A 20,127-nucleotide genomic window follows, 5' to 3' on the forward strand; every position below is an offset into this window, starting at 1 on the left:
GAACTTAGAACTACTTAAACCTAACTAACCTAAGGACATCACACACATCCATGCCCGAGGCAGGATTTGAACCTGCGACCGTAGCGGTCGCGCGGTTCCAGACTGTAGCGCCTAGAACCGCTCGGCCACTTCGGCCGGCACAGTTGTTGGATGTTCTCCTGAGAGATATCGTGGCACATACTGTCCAACTGCTGCGTTAGATCGTCAAAATCCCGAGCTCTTTTGAAGGGCCTGCTCACAATGCTCCAAATGTTCTCTTGGGGAGAAATCCGGCGACCTTGATCGTCAAGGTAGCGTTTAGCAAGCACTAAGGCAAGCAGCAGAATCTCTCTCCGTGTGCGGGCGGCCACACTATCTTACTGAATCCCAGAATGGCTTGCAATGACGGACAACAGAAAAGGGTGTATAATACCGGCGACATACCGCTGTACTGTAACGGTGCCGCGAATGATAACCAACGGGGTTCTGTTATGAAAATAAATAGCACTCCAGACCATCACACCTGATTATCGGGTCTTTGGGCGAGCGACGGTCGGGTCTGTATCTCACCAATATCTGGGACGTCTCCAGACTCGCCGTCGCTGATCAGCGAGGCTCAGTTCGAAGTGGGACTCATCACTGAAGACAACTCTACTCCAGTGAATGAGATTCCAGACAGAAGACGTGTCTGGATACAGCCCAGACAGCGGAGGGTACCAAACCGACTGTGGCCCGCCATACGGCCCGACAAACAGGAGTGATGGTCAGGGGTGCCACTTCTGTTCATAGCAGGACGCGCTTTGGTTGTCACTATGACGCCCTTACAGCACCACTGTATGTCGACGATATTCTACGCCCCGTTTCGTTGCCCTTCAAGGCAAGGCATCGAGCACGATAAAACCCGCCCACAGACAGCGAGAGTTTATACTGCTTGTATTCGTGCCTGCCAAACCTTGCCTCGGCCAGCTAGGTTGCCGAATGTCTTCCCAATTAAGAATGTTTGAAGTATTATGGGCAGGACACGCCAACCAGCCCATGATTTTAACTATCTAACGCGCCAACTGGACAGAATGTGGCACGATACCCCTCAGGAGGACACTGTAGCAGCCCATTTTCTGTTTTCGCTTTTTCGTCTAGTAGCTGAAAGTTTGATTTTATTTTTTACACATTGACTGTCATTGAAGGGTTTTACTTTTATTTAATACTGTCCCGGCCAAGTATCAGTTTGATTACTTTTAAAACCCAATGTTAAACGTGGGTCACTACACATATAGTCTTCCCAACTCTGAGAGAAAAAATCTTTAGTAGCTTTACCACCATGTTTACAGACGACGATACTTCAACCTTTTGTTCAATTGTTTTAGTTACGAATCGCTAGTTTGTTCTTGGCATAGATAACGTAACCTTAACGTTTATTAATCTAAGTTAACTTAATGTTCAAGACTTGTATTATGTTTCAAATTAACAACGTCAGTTTATTGACAAGAATTAATAATAAATACGTTCACTCATACGACATCATTCAAAGAAGTTCTTTAATTAGATGTCTAAGTAGGATTCCCGCTAGCATCAGAGATGTTAGATAATATCCTGTCACTTTCGGTAAATAAGTTATTTCTATTTAATATCCGCAAACTGTCATTAACTATGATCACTAGTCGCGTGAAGTTTAAGTTTCCCACTATCACAATTCGAAGTCCGAATCCGTTTAAAATTCTCAATTCAGTAAAGCGTTTAAATATTCACACGAATTGACATTAAAGCCAAAGAGATTACTATTCACCTTCCCGTTTATCTAATCTGATAAATGTCCAAATTAAAGTCTTGAATTGACAATCCTCAAAAACAATCTCGTCACGATCTATTCTTGATCCCCGTTTAATAAAGTTCCAATTGTTGTTGTCTAAAGCTGTACGTCCTAAATAACTTCCGAACTAGAACAGACTAGAGACTGGAGTATCGTAATTACAACGTATGGCTATTTATACTTTAATAAACACTGTCTTTGGTGTCCCAGACCTACGTTCTATGACTATAATATTGATTTTCTTACGTATTGGAATAACTAATATTTTAATATTTTCTACTGTTTTCCCCCTTCCCATGTTTGTAAAATTTATAATTAAATTTTCCTTTTCTTTTCTTTTGCTTTCTATACTAGATATTTCCCTCTATTTGTTTTTTATTTATTTTTCGTAATTACTACTTGTGGAGGGACTTGGGTCATTTTGTGAAGTGATATTTTGAGGACATGGGAGCTATTTTTATTTTTTCAACACCGAGAGACGCTGTAGGTGCTACAACACCCAACAACTCTATCAATCAATTACAGGCCGAATAACTGCTTGCATAATAGCCAAAGGCGAATCAGCGCGTTACTGACTTTTTTTTTTTTTTTTACGGATGATACTTCATAGAAAACGGCACGCGAATAACTAGATTCAAGAGTAGTAGCGAAACCTGCCAACCTGCCTCTTTACTTTCACGTTCTGAACGGATATCGCCGTAGGGAGCACCTATATCCTACCAGGTCAGTACCTATAACGATTACTAACGAGTATTAACAGATAAGCGCTTAACTGTCACTAATGTCCGTACATATCGACTGCGAACAACTTTTGTGCCGCACTGATTGCGTGTCATGTCGTAACGAGCATAAAATGACAAATGCAAGTAATTAACAAACAGTGGGTCTGGAGGACGGGTCACTAAACCGCTCTATTAAATGAGTTAGAAAAAGGCCTGTGATAACGCTGTCTTCTTGATATCACTATAGACGTTATAAACGTAAGCAGCTTACCCTCCTAGTGCCGGACAGCATTTCGAGGTGGCTCAACAAAAAGTGGACGTTGCTCTCGGGTAACCTTGATCAGAAGGCTTCCGAGAACTGCAGCACCATAAGTTATGTCAGAGGAGTGATTGTGAAACGTGACCTTCACAAAGTTAAATCGCTGTCGAGGTTACCTGTACGGTTGAAGACTTATGTTTTATTCATCGTCAGCAAAGTCGAGATACTTGTTATCGTTATTTATTTATAAGTCCTGAGAAATGTGATAGTGAATGAAGTTGGATCCGGTGTCCTTTACTTTTGCAACTCCTCCTAGTTTGCATTTGCTGTGTATATCCACGTCCTTTCTCAGCCTTCCACACTCTGATCATCACCGTCATTAGCCATTGGATATCAACTGCTATATAAAGGACTCCTCCAGACTTCTCTCTCGTTATCTTCGGCTACATGCATCCATGTTGTTTTAGCATATCCTAATATCATCCACTCATTTCCTATTAGCTCGTCGACTCGATCTTTCATTAAGTCTTAGAAGCGAGCAAGGAACTTACCTGGTAAAACTACCATCTGTTTGCCTGCTTACGTGCTCAACCCATGACCATTTAATTTTCGCCGCGGTCCTTTACATCATCACGTCCAGCATATACCAAGCAAACAAAGTATGAGCTTACCGAATATCATGGTCAATATTCAGGGATGTGATAGAAACGATCATTCGAAACAGAAAATTTCATACGAACATATGCCCTAATCCGCACTGTTTCCGAGATAGTACCCATTTAATGTACAGTGTCAATTTTACTCCCGTACGCATGTACAACAGTCAGTAAACATAATTTTTACAATGTATCAATTGCAAAATATGAATTTCTAACACATTTCCCTCTACGCATTATCGTACACGTCACATTACAGCTGTTACATAGTTCACAATAAATGTTCGAGTATACCACCTTCAACCTCAATGAATCTGACTTCAACGCATTTTTGCGCTATTGGGAGAACATGTGTTGCTTGCCTCAATGCCTCTGAATGTCCCTTAATGAGGAGAGCAGTGTTCTCAGTGCTACCAGGCAGTTAATCCCGCATATTCACCTTTCATTTGTACACCTCAGACTTAATGCAGTCCCACAAACAAACATCTAATGGTGTAAGGTTTGGCGGTCTTAGTGGCCAGTTAACTGTACTGCTACGACCAAGACAGCAATTGGGATAACTGAATTTGAGACGTTCCCTCATTCGCCTGGTAAAATGTAGACGGGCTCCTTCACGCTAGAAGTACATTGCTGTCTGCGTAGCCAAAGAAACATCCTCAAGATTTTCAACAAACGAATTTTCTAGAAAATGTAATTAATTCTGTCCCCTCACACGCTTTTCTTAAATGATTGCACCTATCAACACATTATCGATCATGCCGACTCCGTATGTGTCCAAAACAAAAAAACAAAAAGTTCTAATGTGTGTGAAATCTTATGGGACTTAACTGCTAAGGTCATCAGTCGCTAAGCTTACACACTACTTAACCTAAATTATCCTAAGGACAAGCACACACACACACACACACCCATTCCCGAGGGAGGACTCGAACCTCCGCCGGGACCAGCCGCACAGTCCATGACTGCAGCGCCCCAGACCGCTCGACTAATCCCGCGCGGCTATCCGAAACATTGATCGAAAAACGAATATGGAAATTGGTTTCCGCTGTCGCGTGTAGATTTTCCTGGCACTTTCGAGAATTATTACGTGTGTTGTTGATTCCATTCCATATATGCGGTGCTTCGTTAGTGAATAATGTTGATGAAAGCAAGTAAGGATCGTCATTTGACCAGCGAAATACACCATGGACAACTGCGCGTTCAGCAGACTAGTTTAATGGCTGAAGGACATCTCTTGTCAAGAGGTTGAAAGCAACGACGTAGGTTCAAATAGAACAAAATAACTCATATGTGCGCGCCAGTAGGCCAGAAACAAATTAAATGTGCTCAATATCGGAAAACAATTACAAAGTGGACCATATGTCCATATTAATTTTTGCTTCAAATGAGCGTTCCTGTCATGTCCGTGAATACTTACTATCCATCCTGGTACACAAAGAATCAATGACCTTGTGGGTAAAGATGGTAGATCCGCGAGGATATTCGCGGATGATGCTGAAGATACCAGTGCCAGAAGGCTAGCACAAATCAGAAAGATTCGCAGAGAATCAACAAATGGTGCAGGCACTAGCAGTTGCCCTTGAACGTTGTATAGATGTATACAAAAATGGCTCTGAGCACTATGGGACTAAATATCTGAAGTCATCAGTCCCCTAGAACTTAGAACTACTTAAACCTAACTAACCTAAGGACATCACACACACCCATGCTCGAGGCAGGATTGGAACCCGCGACCGTAGCGGTCGCGCGGTTCCAGACTGTAGCGCCTAGAACCGCTCGACCACCCCGGCCGGCACATGTATACACTGAGGTGACAAGAGCCGTGGCATACCTCCTAATACCGTGTCGGATCTCCTTTTGCCCGGCGTAGTGGGGCAACTCAACGTGGCGTGGACTCAACAAGTCACTGCAAGTCCCACGCAGAAATATTGAGCCATGCTGTGTAGGATTTTGTGTACGAACTGAGCTCTCAATTATGTCCCATAAATGTTCGAAGGGATTCATGTCGGGTGAACTGGATGTCCACTCTATTTGCTCTAAATGTAAAGAAAGTTTCTCAAACCAATCGCGAACAATTGTGACTCAGTGACAGGGCACATTGTCATCCATAGAAATTCCATTGTTGTTTGGGGCCGGTGTGGCCGAGCGTTTCTAGGCGCTTCAGTCTGGAACCACGCGATCGCTACGGTTGCGGGTTCGAATCCTGCTTTGGGCATGGATGTGTGTGATGTCCTTAGGTTAGTTAGGTTCAAGTAGTTCTAAGTTCTAGGGGACTGATGACCTCAGAAGTTAAGTCCCATAGTGCTCAGACCCATTTGAACCATTTTTTGTTGTTTGGCTCATGAAGTTCCATGCGGCTTTTCGCGGATGATGCTGTAGTAACAGAGAAGTTGCATCATTAGAAAATTTCAGCGAAATGCAGGAAGATCTGCAGCGGATAGGCACTTCGTGCAGGGAGTGGCAATTGACTCTTAACATAGACAAATGTAATCTATTGCGAATACATAGAAAGAAGCATCCTTTATTGTATGATTATATGATAGCGAAACAAACACTGGTAGCAGTTACTTCTGTAAAATATCTGGGAGTGTGCGTGCGGAACGATTTGAAGTGGAATGATCGTATAAAATTAATTGTTGGTAAGGCGGGTAGCAGGTTGAGATTCATTGGGAGACTCCTTAGGAAATATAGTCCATCAACAAAGGAGGTGGCTTACAAAACACTTGTTCGACCTATACTTGAGTATTGCTCATCAGTGTGAGATCTGTACCAGGTCGTGCTGACGGACGAGATAGAGAAGATCCAAAGAAGAGCGGCGCGTTTCGTCACAGGGTTATTTGGTAAGCGTGATAGCGTTACGGAGATGTTTATCAAACTCAAGTGGCAGACTCTGCTAGAGAGGCGCTCTGCATCGCGGTGTAGCTTGCTGTCCAGGTTTCGAGAGGGTGCGTTTCTGGATGAGGTATCGAATATATTGCTTCCCCCTACTTATAACTCCCGTGGAGATCACGAATGTAAAATTAGAGAGATTCGAGCGCGCACGGAGGCTTTCCGGCAGTCGTTATTCCCGCGAACCATACGCGACTGGAACAGGAAAGGGAGGTAATGACAGTGGCACGTAAAGTGCCCTCCGCCACACACCGTTGGGTGGCTTGCGGAGTATAAATGTAGATGTAGATGTAGATGCCCAAGAATTGCTGAAAATGGTCTACAGGTAGCCGAACATCCAGAGGACCCAGTCAATTGCGTGTAAACACAGCTCACACCATCATGGAGTCACCGCCAGCTTGCACAGTGCCTTGTTGACAATCTGGTTCCATGGCTTCGTGGGGTCTGTGCCACACTCAAATCCTGCTGTCAGCTCTTACCAACGGAAATCGGGGCTCATCTGACCAGACCAAGGTTTTCCAGTAGTGCAAGATCCAATCGATACAGTCACGTGCCTAGGAGAGATGCAGCAGGCGTTATCGTGCTCTTAGCAAGGGCGCTCGCATCTGTCTTTTGCTGCCACGGCCCATTAATGCCAAATTTATCCACACTGTCCTAACGGATATGTTCGTCTATTGTCACAGATTGATTTGTGCGGTTATTTCAGGCGGTGCTGCTTGTCTGTTAGCACTGACAGCTGTATGCAAACGCCGCTGCTCTCGGTCGTTAAGTGAAGGCCATGGCCACTCCTGACACTGTGGATCTCGGAATACTGAATTCCCTAACGATTTCCAAAATGGATTGTCCTATGCGTCGAGATCAAACTACTATTCCGCGTCCAAAGTCTGGTAATTCCTGTCGTGAGGCCATGTAAACGTAGGAAATCTTTTCACAAGAATCACCTGAGTACAAATGACAGCTCCGCCAATGCACTGGCCTCTTATACTTTGTGCGTGCGCGATACTACCGCCGTGTGTATATGTGCGTATCGCTGTCCCGTGACTTTGTCATCTTAGTGTAAATAGACGAGGAAATCGATTACGCTGTTGGCGGCAAAACACTGGAAGCGGTAACTATCGTAAAATACCTAGAATTAATTGTCCTTAACTTGAATGACCACTTAAAACACAGTGTAGGTAAAGCAGATGCAAGACTGGTTCATTGGGGGAATCTTAACTAAATGTAATTAATTTAAAAATACTTGCGCAAGCGATTATTTAGTGCTCCTCATCAATTTCAGAATCATACTATGTTGGACTATGAGGAGATATAGAGAACACCCTAATGAAACCACCGCGTTTCGTAACGGATCGTTTAGCCAGTGCGAGAGGGTTATGGAGAAGCTCAACAAACTCCGTTGGCAGACGGTACAAGAGAGGTGCTTTGCATCGCAGAGGAAATGAGGTTTGAAATTCCAGGAGTGTATGTTCCAAGAAGGTTAGGACAACATGTTAATTCCTTCCATATATGTTTCGCGAAATGTCCACGACAGGAAATGGTTCAAATGGCTCTGAGCACTATGGGACTTAACATCTGTGGTCATCAGTCCCCTAGAACTTAGAACTACTTAAACCTAACTAACCTAAGGACATCGCACACATCCATGCCCGAGGCAGGATTGGAACCTGCGACCGTAGCGGTCACGCGGTTCCAGACTGAAGCGCCAAGAACCGCACGGCCACACCGGCCGGCACACGACAGGAAAAAACAGAAATTAGAGTTCATACAAAGATTTACCGACAGTCCTTCACCCAACGTCAAACTCGTGAATAGAACTCTCCTAGTAACTTCCCACATCCGTCTCTCTTCACTGCACACTGTGGAACGCTCAATTTGTGGAATGTCTTTCTCGTTTTAAGACCGCTACTGGCTGACAAAATTTAGAACTGCAATAAAAAGTAATACTAAGGTTTCCGTTTCGGACACATGCGGAGTCTAATTTTGAAATCTCCGTTTTGTCCACCAAAAGAGCTCTAGGTTATTTTTACACCTCTTACTTTTTTTCATTTGCCATTTGTCTATCTGTTCCTGGTCTTCAACTGTTCGAAATACAAAAACTCATAAATTTGACTTTTAACTATTTTCTTTTGGGTATATTTGTATATATTCCGCTAACTGAGGTGTTCAGATCATGAAGGAATAAAAGCCAACGGTAAAAAAAATGTGTCGTGTTAGATGTGTTGATGATTTCGTGATAGTTGCAGACTCCGATAAAGAAGTGAACAGAACGCTGTAAGTCCTGTGAGACACTCTTAAAGTCCGCAGCTCGTGGTCGTGCGGTAGCGTTCTCGCTTCCCACTCCCGGGTTCCCGGGTTCGATTCCCGGCGGGGTCAGGGATTTTCTCTGCCTCGTGATGACTGGGTGTTGTGTGCTGTCCTTAGGTTAGTTAGGTTTAAGTAGTTCTAAGTTCTAGGGGACTGATGACCATAGATGTTAAATCCCATAGTGCTCAGAGCCATTTGAACACTCTTAAACTTTGGAAATTAAAAGTGAGCGAACGGGTAACAAAAGTAATGGCAGTACGGGAAAATAAAGGAGAAACTAAAATTAATATGAAAACTGATAACGTCAGAACTGATCAAGGGAAACAGTTTTGTTACCTCGGTAGTAAATCAAAAAGCACCATAGATGCTTGACGGAAGCGAAGGATTTCACTACCAAAAAACATTTTAACCAGCAAACTTGCAATTATAGATATCACAAAAGCCTAAATTAATTGCGTGGAGCAAACTGTTCTATGGACGTGAAAGTTGGGCTCCCGGTAAATTGGAAAGGAATCGACTTGAAGCTGCTGAAATATGGACATGGAGGAAAATGACAAGAACGAGCTCGACGGAAAGAAAAACCAACTGGGAACTTTTAAGAGACGTGAACGAAGAGACAAGATTATTAAATGGAATTGGAAATATAAAAATAAAATCTGCTGGACATGTCATCAGACGCAACAAATTATTCATTAATATTCTTAAAGGAAAAGTACTGGGAAAGAATGAAAAAGGACGGTCTAGGAAGGAGTACTTGGAAGACTTGGAGAACAGGACAGGATGTGGAAATTACATGGAACTGAAACGAACAGACAGTGACACAAGGAAGTGGTTTCATCGACTAAGCATTCGGTTTAGAACATACAGGGTGATTTTTTCCACCGTGTAAAAATTCTAAGGATTGATCGATCAGAGGATACGGAACAAAAAAGGTCTAATGATCGTACGTCCGGAAATTCATGGTTTCCATGCTAAAGATCATTTATTCAGTCATCCACTATTACAGAGACTGAGGTCTAATACGCGCTGTACCATGCAGCCACAGTTAGTGTGTGTTGAAACTGATAGCATGTGCATCGACGCGTGCGTGAACGCGCCGTATCATGTTCTGTCTCACATGTTCACATCAGCCAGGCTGCATCCGAACATTGTTGAAGGCAGCATGAATGAGCTGCTCCAGTGTCCTACATCTCTGCGTACACGATACTTTTGAGATGGCGCCATAACCGGAAATCGTTACGGATTGAAATGATCAAAAATTCTCAAATGTGTGTGAATTCATAAGAGACCAAACTACTGCTGTCATCGGTCCCTAGACTTACACTTACACACTACTTAAATTAGCTTACCCTAAGAGCACCACACCCATGCCCGAAGGAGGACTGAAACCTCTGGAACCGGCCGAAGTGGCCGTGCGGTTATAGGCGCTGCAGTCTGGAACCGCGAGTTGTCTTGTGACAGCCAGAGCGAGAGCACCAGCAGCAGCGAGTACTGTTTGTATAAAGCGTTTATTTTGCATTTTGTTTACGACCTTCCACTAAGGAAGGGATTCTATTTGTGTTTATCTGCTCTGCATAGTAACTAACAGTTCTTGATAAAACTTTACGTAGTTTTCGTGTTAGATTTCTTAGTGTTTTCTTGATCGTTTAGAACAGAAAGCGCCCTAAAACCGTCTTTTGTTTGTTTCGCGGCCGTTAGCCACTAGTCACTTGAATCAGCAGTTGTCTTGTGACAGCCAGAGTGAGAGCACCAGCAGCAGCGAGTACTGTTTGTATAAAGCGTTTTTGTACTTATTTGCTGCGCTTAGCTTTTAAATAGTTTTTCTGGGAAAACCTAGCGTAGTTTTCGCGTCTCGTATTTCAGTGAGTGTTTCTTGATTATCAGAGTAGCTCATCAGAAGATTATCTTGGGAATTTGTCACCGTATAGAGTAGGGTAAACATAGTCATGTGTAGGGACTGTGGTTGTTGTGAGCGGACGCAAGGAGAATTGGCCACTCTTCGGGGGCAGGTGGAGGCTTTGTCTGTTAGGCTCATCGAGCTCGAGGCGCAGGCGTCGGCTCGTAGTGGCGTTGGGGCAACTGTGGTGAGACCTATGCCTACTTCGGTGGCCTTGGAATCACATGGAACCCCTGATGTCGCTGCGTCTTCCGGCAGTGAGCATCTTACCGGTCAGCCATCACTCCAGGGTGAATGGCGGACAGTGGTGGGCTCGCGCGTGCCTGGCCGAAAGGCAAAGGTGGGATCTGGCCGCGTGGCAGCTGCCTTACCCCTTTCCAACAGGTACGGGGTGCTGCCTAGTGGTGATGACATCGTTTCCGAGCCACCACAGGATGCCTCGCCTGTTGGGCCAGTGGCCGATTCTCCGGCAAGGTCCCGACAGTCACAGAGGGCGGGCCTATTAGTTATAGGGAGCTCCAACGTTAGGCGGGTTATGGAGCCCCTCAGGAAAATAGCGGGTAGGTCGGGGAAGAATGCCAGTGTGCACTCGGTGTGCTTGCCGGGGGGTCTCGTCCGTAATGTGGAGGAGGCCCTTCCGGCAGCTACTGAACGCACTGGGTGTGACCGGCTGCAGATAGTAGCACATGTCGGAACGAATGACGCCTGCCGCTTGGGTTCTGAGGCCATCCTTGGTTCCTTCCGGCGGCTGGCTGATTTGGTGAAGACAACCAGCATCGCACGCGGAGTGCAAGCTGAGCTTAATATCTGCAGCATAGTGCCCAGAGTCGATCGCGGTCCTCTGGTTTGGAGCCGTGTGGAGGGTCTAAACCAGAGGCTCAGACGACTCTGCGACTATAATGGCTGCAAATTCATCGACCTCCGTTATTGGGTGGAGAACTGTAGGGCCCCCCTAGACAGGTCAGGCGTGCACTACACACCGGAAGCAGCTACTAGGGTAGCAGAGTACGTGTGGCGTGCACACGGGGGTTTTTTAGGTTAGAGGGACCCCCCCTTGGGCGAAACGATAAAATACCTGACGGCTTACCAGAGAGGACATTATCATCGTTGATAAAGAACGTCCGTCCTCAGAGACCAAAAAACAGGAAAAGTTAACGTAATATTGGTAAACTGCAGGAGTATCCAGGGCAAGGTTCCTGAATTAGTATCTCTTATTGAAGGAAATAGTGCGCATATAGTATTAGGAACGGAAAGTTGGTTAAAACCGGAAGTGAACAGTAACGAAATCCTAGACACAGAATGGAATATATACCGCAAGGATAGGATAAACGCCAATGGTGGAGGAGTATTTATAGCAGTAAAGAATTCAATAATATCCAGTGAAGTTATTAGCGAATGCGAATGTGAAATAATCTGGGTTAAGTTAAGTATCAAAGGTGGGTCAGATATGATAGTCGGATGCTTCTATAGACCACCTGCATCAGCAACCGTAGTAGTTGAGCGCCTCAGAGAGAACCTGCAGAACGTCGTGAAGAAGTTTCGTGATCATACTATTGTAATAGGGGGAGACTTCAATCTACCAGGTATAGAATGGGATAGTCACACAATCAGAACTGGAGCCAGGGACAGAGACTCTTGTGACATTATCCTGACTGCCTTGTCCGAGAATTACTTCGAGCAGATAGTTAGAGAACCAACTCGTGAAGCTAACGTTTTAGACCTCATAGCAACAAATAGACCGGAACTTTTCGACTCCGTGAATGTAGAAGAGGGTATCAGTGATCATAAGTCAGTGGTTGCATCAATGACTACAAGTGTAATAAGAAATGCCAAGAAAGGAAGGAAAATATATTTGCTTAACAAGAGTGATAGGGCACAAATCGCAGAATATCTGAGTGACCACCATCAAACGTTCATTTCTGAGGAAGAGGATGTGGAACAAAAATGGAAAAAATTCAGAAACATCGTCCAGTACGCCTTAGATAAGTTCGTACCGACTAAGGTCCAAAGCGAGGGGAAAGATCCACCGTGGTATAACAATCATGTACGAAAGGTACTACGGAAACAAAGAAAGCTTCATCATAGGTTTAAGAGTAGTCGAATCATAGCTGATAAGGAAAAGCTGAACGAAGCGAAAAAGAGCGTAAAGAGAGCAATGAGAGAAGCATTCAACGAATTCGAACATAAAACATTAGCAAACAATCTAAACAAGAACCCTAAAAAGTTTTGGTCATATGTAAAATCGGTAAGCGGATCTAAATCCCCTATTCAGTCACTCGTTGACCACGATGGCACCGAAACAGAGGACGACCGAAGAAAGGCAGAAATACTGAATTCAGTGTTCCGAAACTGTTTCACTGCGGAAAATCGTAACACGGTCCCTGACTTCAGCCGTCGCACGGACGCCAAAATGGAAAATATTGAAATAAACGATATCGGAATTGAAAAACAACTGCTATCACTTAGTAGCGGAAAAGCATCCGGACCAGACGAGATACCCTTAAGATTCTACAGTGATTATGCTAAAGAACTTGCCCCCTTTCTATCAGCAATTTATCGTAGATCGCTGGAAGAACGTAAAGTACCTAGCGACTGGAAGAAAGCGCAGGTCGTTCCCATTTTCAAGAAGGGTCATAAATCAGATGCGAATAATTATAGGCCTATTTCGCTTACGTCAATCTGTTGTAGAATAATGGAACATGTTTTGTGTTCTCGTATTATGACGTTCTTAGATAATACAAATCTCCTTCATCATAACCAACATGGATTCCGCAAACAGAGATCATGTGAAACTCAGCTCGCCCTATTTGCCCAAGAAATTCACAGTGCCGTAGACACTGGCGAGCAGATTGATGCCGTATTCCTGGACTTCAGGAAGGCATTTGATACGGTTCCGCACTTACGTTTAGTGAAAAAAATACGAGCTTACGGAATATCGGACCAGGTTTGTGATTGGATTCAGGATTTCCTAGAAGAAAGAACACAACATGTCATTCTTAACGGTTCAAAATCTGCAGATGTAGAGGTAATTTCGGGAGTACCGCAGGGAAGCGTGATAGGACCTTTATTGTTTACAATATACATAAATGACTTAGTTGACAACATCGGTAGCTCCGTGAGGCTATTTGCAGATGACACGGTTGTCTACAAGAAAGTAGCAACATCAGAAGACTCGTACGTACTCCAGGAGGACCTGCAGAGGATTAATGCATGGTGCGACAGCTGGCAGCTTTCCCTAAACGTAGATAAATGTAATATAATGCGCATACATAGGGGCAGAAATCCATTCCAGTACGATTATGCCATAGGTGGTAAATCATTGGAAGCGGTAACGACCGTAAAATACTTAGGAGTTACTATCCGGAGCGATCTGAAGTGGAATGATCACATAAAACAAATAGTGGGAAAAGCAGGCGCCAGGTTGAGATTCTTAGGAAGAATTCTAAGAAAATGTGACTCATCGACGAAAGAAGTAGCTTACAAAACGCTTGTTCGTCCGATTCTTGAGTATTGCTCATCAGTATGGGACCCTTACCAGGTTGGATTAATAGAAGAGATAGACATGATCCAGCGAAAAGCAGCGCGATTCGTCATGGGGACATTTAGTCAGCGCGAGAGCGTTACGGAGATGCTGAACAAGCTCCAGTGGCGGACACTTCAAGAAAGGCGTTACGCAATACGGAGAGGTTTATTATCGAAATTACGAGAGAGCACATTCCGGGAAGAGATGGGCAACATATTACTACCGCCCACATATATCTCGCGTAATGATCACAACGAAAAGATCCGAGAAATTAGAGCAAATACGGAGACTTACAAGCAGTCGTTCTTCCCACGCACAATTCGTGAATGGAACAGGGAAGTCGGGATCAGATAGTGGTACAATAAGTACCCTCCGCCACACACCGTAAGGTGGCTCGCGGAGTATAGATGTAGATGTAGATGTAGACCACTACGGTCGCAGGTTCGAATCCTGCCTCGGGCATGGATGTTTGTGATGTCCTTAGGTTGGTTAGGTTTAACTAGTTCTAAGTTCTAGGGGACTAATGACCTCAGCAGTTGAGTCCCATAGTGCTCAGAGCCATTTGAACCATTTTTTTGAAACCTCTGGAGGGGCGGAGGGGGGAAGGGGGGGGGGTTGAAATCCGGTCAACGAGCAGGCCATGCAACTGGACCCCCTTGTCCGATCCAACGAACAGAGAAGGCACGATGGAGATGCGTCCGGACGTTAACGGCGAAGTGGGCTGGAGCACCATCATGCAGCAGCCACATAACCCTTCGAATCATCACTGGCACTTCTTCCAGCAGGGGAGGCAAGAAACGCCGATAGTTCCGGCCTGTGAGGCGACGTGGAACTGGTCCGAAAATACGGCCACCAGTAATCCTGAGCCACACATTCCGCCTGCACCGATGATTCGCTGTTATCATACCATGGGGGTTCTGCATACTAGCTACTAGCCCACAGATGACTGTTATGAAAGCTGAACGTACCACTCCGCGGAAAGATGGCCTCATTTGTGAACAGGAAGGATGACACAAATCCCAGAATCGTGGTTGCCTGTAGAAGAAACCAGTGACAAAACTGCTCCTGGTGTGGAAAGTCTGCCGCTAGTAAGCCCTGCACACGCTGTAAGTGATGAGGGTAGTAGCAAATGTCACGGAGAATGTTCCACATAATCGTCTGGCTTACCCTGTACTGGCGGGCCAACTGCCTGGTACTGACATGGCGGTCGCCTTCCCCAGTGTTAATCACAGTTTCCTTCAAGTCTAGTGTCCGAATATTTCGGGTACGTTCTTCATGACTTGCCGCTTCCTGAAAGGAGCCTGTCTCAGACAAACAGCGAAACACTGTTGCAAAACTTGAATTCTGTGATTGTTGTCGGCGAGGATAGGTCTCCTGAGACAACCTTGCTGCCCGCCGCCAGTTGCCATTAGCCATTCCGTAAGTAAACACCATGTAGGCAAGCTTTCGGTTCGAATCCGAAACCATCGTGTACATCGCTTTATCACATCCACTACAAGGTAAGTTAGCAAGAGAAGTGAATCGGACACAACATTACCAATGACTATGCCAGAAGGGGGCGCTATGGCATGAGGTATGAGGAGCACTACCACCCTCTAGGAGGACACCGCATACTGCAACTGTGGCTGCATGGTGCAGAGAGTAGCCGCGCGGGGTTAGCCGAGCGGTCTCAGGCGCTGTAGTCATGGACTGTGCGGCTGGTCCCGGCGGAGGTTCGAGTCCTCCCTCGGGCGTGGGTGTGTGTGTTTGTCCTTAGGATAATTTAGGTTAAGTAGTGTGTAAGATTAGGGACTGAAGACCTTAGCAGTTAAGTCCCATAAGATTTCAATCACATTTGAACATTTTGCAGAGAGTATTAGACCGCAGCCTCTTCAACAAAGTATGATTGTATAAATGGTCTCTAGCATCGAAACTATGCATTTTCGGACGTAAATTCATTCATTAGACCTTTTTTCCGTATCCTATCATCGACCAATCCCTAGAGTTTGTACACGGTGGAAAAAATGACCCTGTACATGTATCTGCATGTTTATCATGAGTCTGGAATAACGTAATACAGCAAATTTTAAAGCACATTTGAACATATATTATAAGACTATAATGGAGGCCCCGAAAGTAATGCATCAAATGTTTTTTCTTCGAAAATTATTTATTCCACGCAATGAAAATTGTGCATGAAAGAATGATATTTTGACCACGTATCCTATTTTTCCGTCTAATTTCTGTCCACTTCTACGTCCTTACACCAGAAAGACACAACGGTGTGAATGTCCTGTCGGTACCAGACCTTTCTGTGGTCACGAAACTACTACTTTACTGGCCCAAATAAGTACAAGCTGGAAGGGGCTAAGACCGAGCTGCAATGTGGATGGGATACCACTGTCCGTCTCTGTTTAGTGATTCGTTCAGAGGTCCTCAAACTGTGAGGCAGAGCGCTATCGTGTTGAATCAAAACGTCCCCTGGAAACCCAACGTTTTCAATATCTTACACATTTCGTATAGGAGGCTGGGAGGTCTGTACTTTCCAATATTTTTTATCTAATGTGAAGCAAAATAATTACAATATGATCCTAACTCAAGTAATTTTTTTTGCATTTATTCTTTAAATAATTTCACAAGTTGATTTTACATAAATTTTACTCCAACTTAAATCATTTCTACTCGAACACCCACCTTTTCCCTTTTTCTGTCTTCATAGGTCAGATAGCTTCCCCTGACATTACTTTCGGAACGTCCCTATCTGTGTTTCTGATTTATCTCCTGAATTACACAAACACTTACGGAAATCAGACATTACTTATTTACGATAAGGATAGAAGCTGAAGCAATGAATTAAAAATTGTGCCTTAGACAGGACTTGAACCCAGATCTCCTGCATACTAAACAGATGCGCTAACCACAACATGACCGTAGCACCACAACATGACCGTAGCACTGTAGCTATGCTCATCCAGTCCCATCCCTAATACACTTCAATTCAGACCTTCATCCCATTTTCCACTTCTTAAATCGTCGGTACTGCCGAAGCTGTCTGACACTGGAAACGTGCGCCAGCTTCGTATGTAATTGGAAAATCCTACCTGTACCGTATGTGTATATAATCTATTGATCTGATGACCCAAATTTTATTGGAGACATATGAGGGCATTGGACTACAATTTTCCATGCAGCTGAGGTGGCTGCAGTGCTACACTGGGGTGGTGGTTAGCACATCTACCTAGTAAGCAGGTGTTCAAGGTCTAGTCATACCACAAATTTCAATCTATTGCTTCAGCTTCTATCCTTATCGATGATAAAGCTGAGATTCATGTGCCACAAGGAAAATGTAGTTCCATTACTTACTTAATTTTCTGTCGCCTTAGTTGCTTTGTCCAAAATTAAAGAATTCGTAACGAGTTGTAAACTGAATGCTGAATGCATCGTACACATTTACTATTTTGTAACGCTACTTCATATTTTCTAAATTTTGTGACTTTATTTTTTTTTCTTTTCTGTTTCAGATGCATCCTTCAAACCAGGAAAGAATGAGAAGAAAGTGGACCTCATCAATGAAGGGGAAGAGGAACAGATGGTGAGCGAATTCGTTAAACTCTCTAAAATTAGTTGTATTAAGGCTTTGGAAACCTCAAACATTTCAAATACAGACGTAGTCAGTAGCTAAAAACTGTTGGAGTTACTTCGAATCTATAGAGACGTAATGTTAGAGGACCGAGTGACCTCAGAGTGGAGCTAGACATAGAACATTTTATTAACGTTCCCAACTGACATGGGGTTTTGCTTGTGCAACTGGACACACAGTATGACGGTAATAGGCGAAGGCGTCTTGTTTAAACATGAAACAAACAATTCTGGATATACTACAACATCATTTTTGTTTATACGTTGTCTTCGAACAGAAAAATGCTGATGCTTTATTCGGAAACGATAATCATGTCAAGGATGATATCGATTTTTAACACACTGAAAAACTATGTCTTTGGACAGTAAATAATAATAAAAATCGTAGTAGCCATTTTTTGTGAACAAAACATGTGTAGTTACAACAAGATTTGTAACCAAAGTAGGTTCATACATTAAATAAGACTGTTTTAAAGTAGCAAACAAATACGTGATATAGAGGTAAAGAATACAGATTGTATGGAATGATAAGAAAGAACAAAAAGACTACCGTTCCAATTTGACCAACACATCACGTCAAAATTTGCTTAATTCTTGGACAAAAGGGCCAATAAGTAATATGTAAATGTAATAAAGGTTGTGTGATTACAGTCACAAGACAGAAATAACAAAACATGTAAATATATAGTAAAAGACATGAAATTATGTTCAGATAAGATTAAGTCACATAAACTTACAAGCATCCATACCAAGATGTATATCTATAGCGTAACAGAAACAGGTACAGTTTGTGAATTAAAAGGGACCATACTGACTAATGGCGAAGTGGATTAGGGAGCGGGAAGGGAGGTTTGGAGAAACTCCAAGGAGTGGATACGGGGAATGTTCGTAAGTGGTAGAAATAGCTTTAAGATTTTGACTGAAACTTAGTTGGGCTTATCCACAGAAACGATACCTAATGAAAGTACACAACAAAGGAGTGGACAATCACAGACATTTAGTATCACATAATTTGACATTCGACGCTGGAAAATAATAACTAGCAAAGGGAGAACTATTAACAGAAACACATCAACAGACTGAAATCTCCTGGAGTTCAAAAACTGTGTACTTAACAGCGTTTCTAACTCGGAACCTTGACTTACTTTTCCACCTATTTCCTCTCTTATTTGTTATTCAAGGTGACTTAAAAATTTTCTTATATGCTTTTGTTTCGCAGCTTATCACTTAACGTAAGTCCTCCGACTTAAAAAATTATTCTCTTAAGGCTGGGTTCCTGTTGTGTCTTTTTTCGTTATCATACAATTTTCACTAACATAAATAAGTGGCAGTATCGCCATCACTTTGCAAAGCTTTAATCTTACGTCTCGCGTTGTTCGCTCTTCTGGTATTCCTTCTGGGGTTCTAACTGTGTACAGATATTTCATCAGCTATTTATGGACACTGAGGTGACAAAAGTCATGCGATAGCGATATGCACACATACAGATGGCGGTAGTATCGTGCACAGAAGGTACAAAAGGGCACAGAGTGTTGGCGGAGCTGTAATTTGTGCTCAGGTGATTCATGTGAAAAGGTTTTCGACGCAATTATGGCCGCAAGAAGTGAAATAATAGACGCTGAAAACGGAATGATAGTTGTAACTTGACGCAAGGATTTTTTTTTTTTTTTTTTTTTTTTTTTTGGAATCGTTAGGGAATTCCGTATAATATCAAATCTAAGGCGTTACCTCTTTTCACGAAGAATACAGTGGCGGACGGCCTTCACTTAACGACCGAGAACAGAGGCGATTGCGTTGTCAGTGCTAACAGACAAGCAACACTGCGTGAAATAACCGCAGAAATCAGTATGGAACATAGGACGAAGGTGTCCGTTAAGACAGTGCGGCGGAATTTCGCGTTAATTGGCTATGGTAGCAGACAAGTCTGCTGACGGCACGACATCGTCTGCAGCGCCTCTCCTGGACTCGTTACCATATCGGTTAAACCATAGATGACTGGAAAACCACGGCCTGGTCAGATGAGCCTCGATGTCAGTTGCTAAGAGGTGTGGTAGGGTTCGACTGTGGAGCAGACACCACAAAGCCATGAACCCAAGTTGTCAACAAGGCAGCAAGGTGGTGGTGGCCTCATGATGATGTGTTTGCATGGAATGGAGTGAGTCCTCTGACCATGTTCGGCTATTTGTAGACCTTTTTCTGTCATTCATGGACGTCATGTACCCAAATAGCAATGGAATTTTTATGGATGACAATACGCCATGTCACCGGGTCTTAATTGCGGTTCGTTTGAAGAACGTTCTGGACAATTCGAGCGATCCAGTCGAACATTCATGGGACATAATCGAGAGGCCAGTTCGTGCACAAAATCGTGCACCGGCTACGCTTTCGCAATTATGGACGGTTATAGAGCCAGAATGGCTCAATATTTCTGCAGGGGACTTCCAAAGACGTGTTGGGTCTATGCCACGTCGAA

General features: G+C 43.8%; 1 protein-coding gene across 1 annotated transcript in view; it reads left to right on the forward strand.

Annotated features, from left to right (window-relative positions):
• The window catches only part of LOC124804928 (polyamine-transporting ATPase 13A3-like), a 395,714-nt gene that overhangs the window by 156,383 nt on the left and 219,204 nt on the right, over positions 1 to 20,127 (forward strand). The window contains exon 2 of the mRNA XM_047265303.1: positions 17,537 to 17,607. Within this exon, the coding sequence (XP_047121259.1) occupies positions 17,537 to 17,607 (71 nt within the window). The remainder of the gene's footprint in view (positions 1 to 17,536; positions 17,608 to 20,127) is intronic.

The sequence above is a fragment of the Schistocerca piceifrons genome, chromosome 7, assembly GCF_021461385.2.
Source record: "Schistocerca piceifrons isolate TAMUIC-IGC-003096 chromosome 7, iqSchPice1.1, whole genome shotgun sequence".
NCBI classification, from domain to species: domain Eukaryota; kingdom Metazoa; phylum Arthropoda; class Insecta; order Orthoptera; family Acrididae; genus Schistocerca; species Schistocerca piceifrons.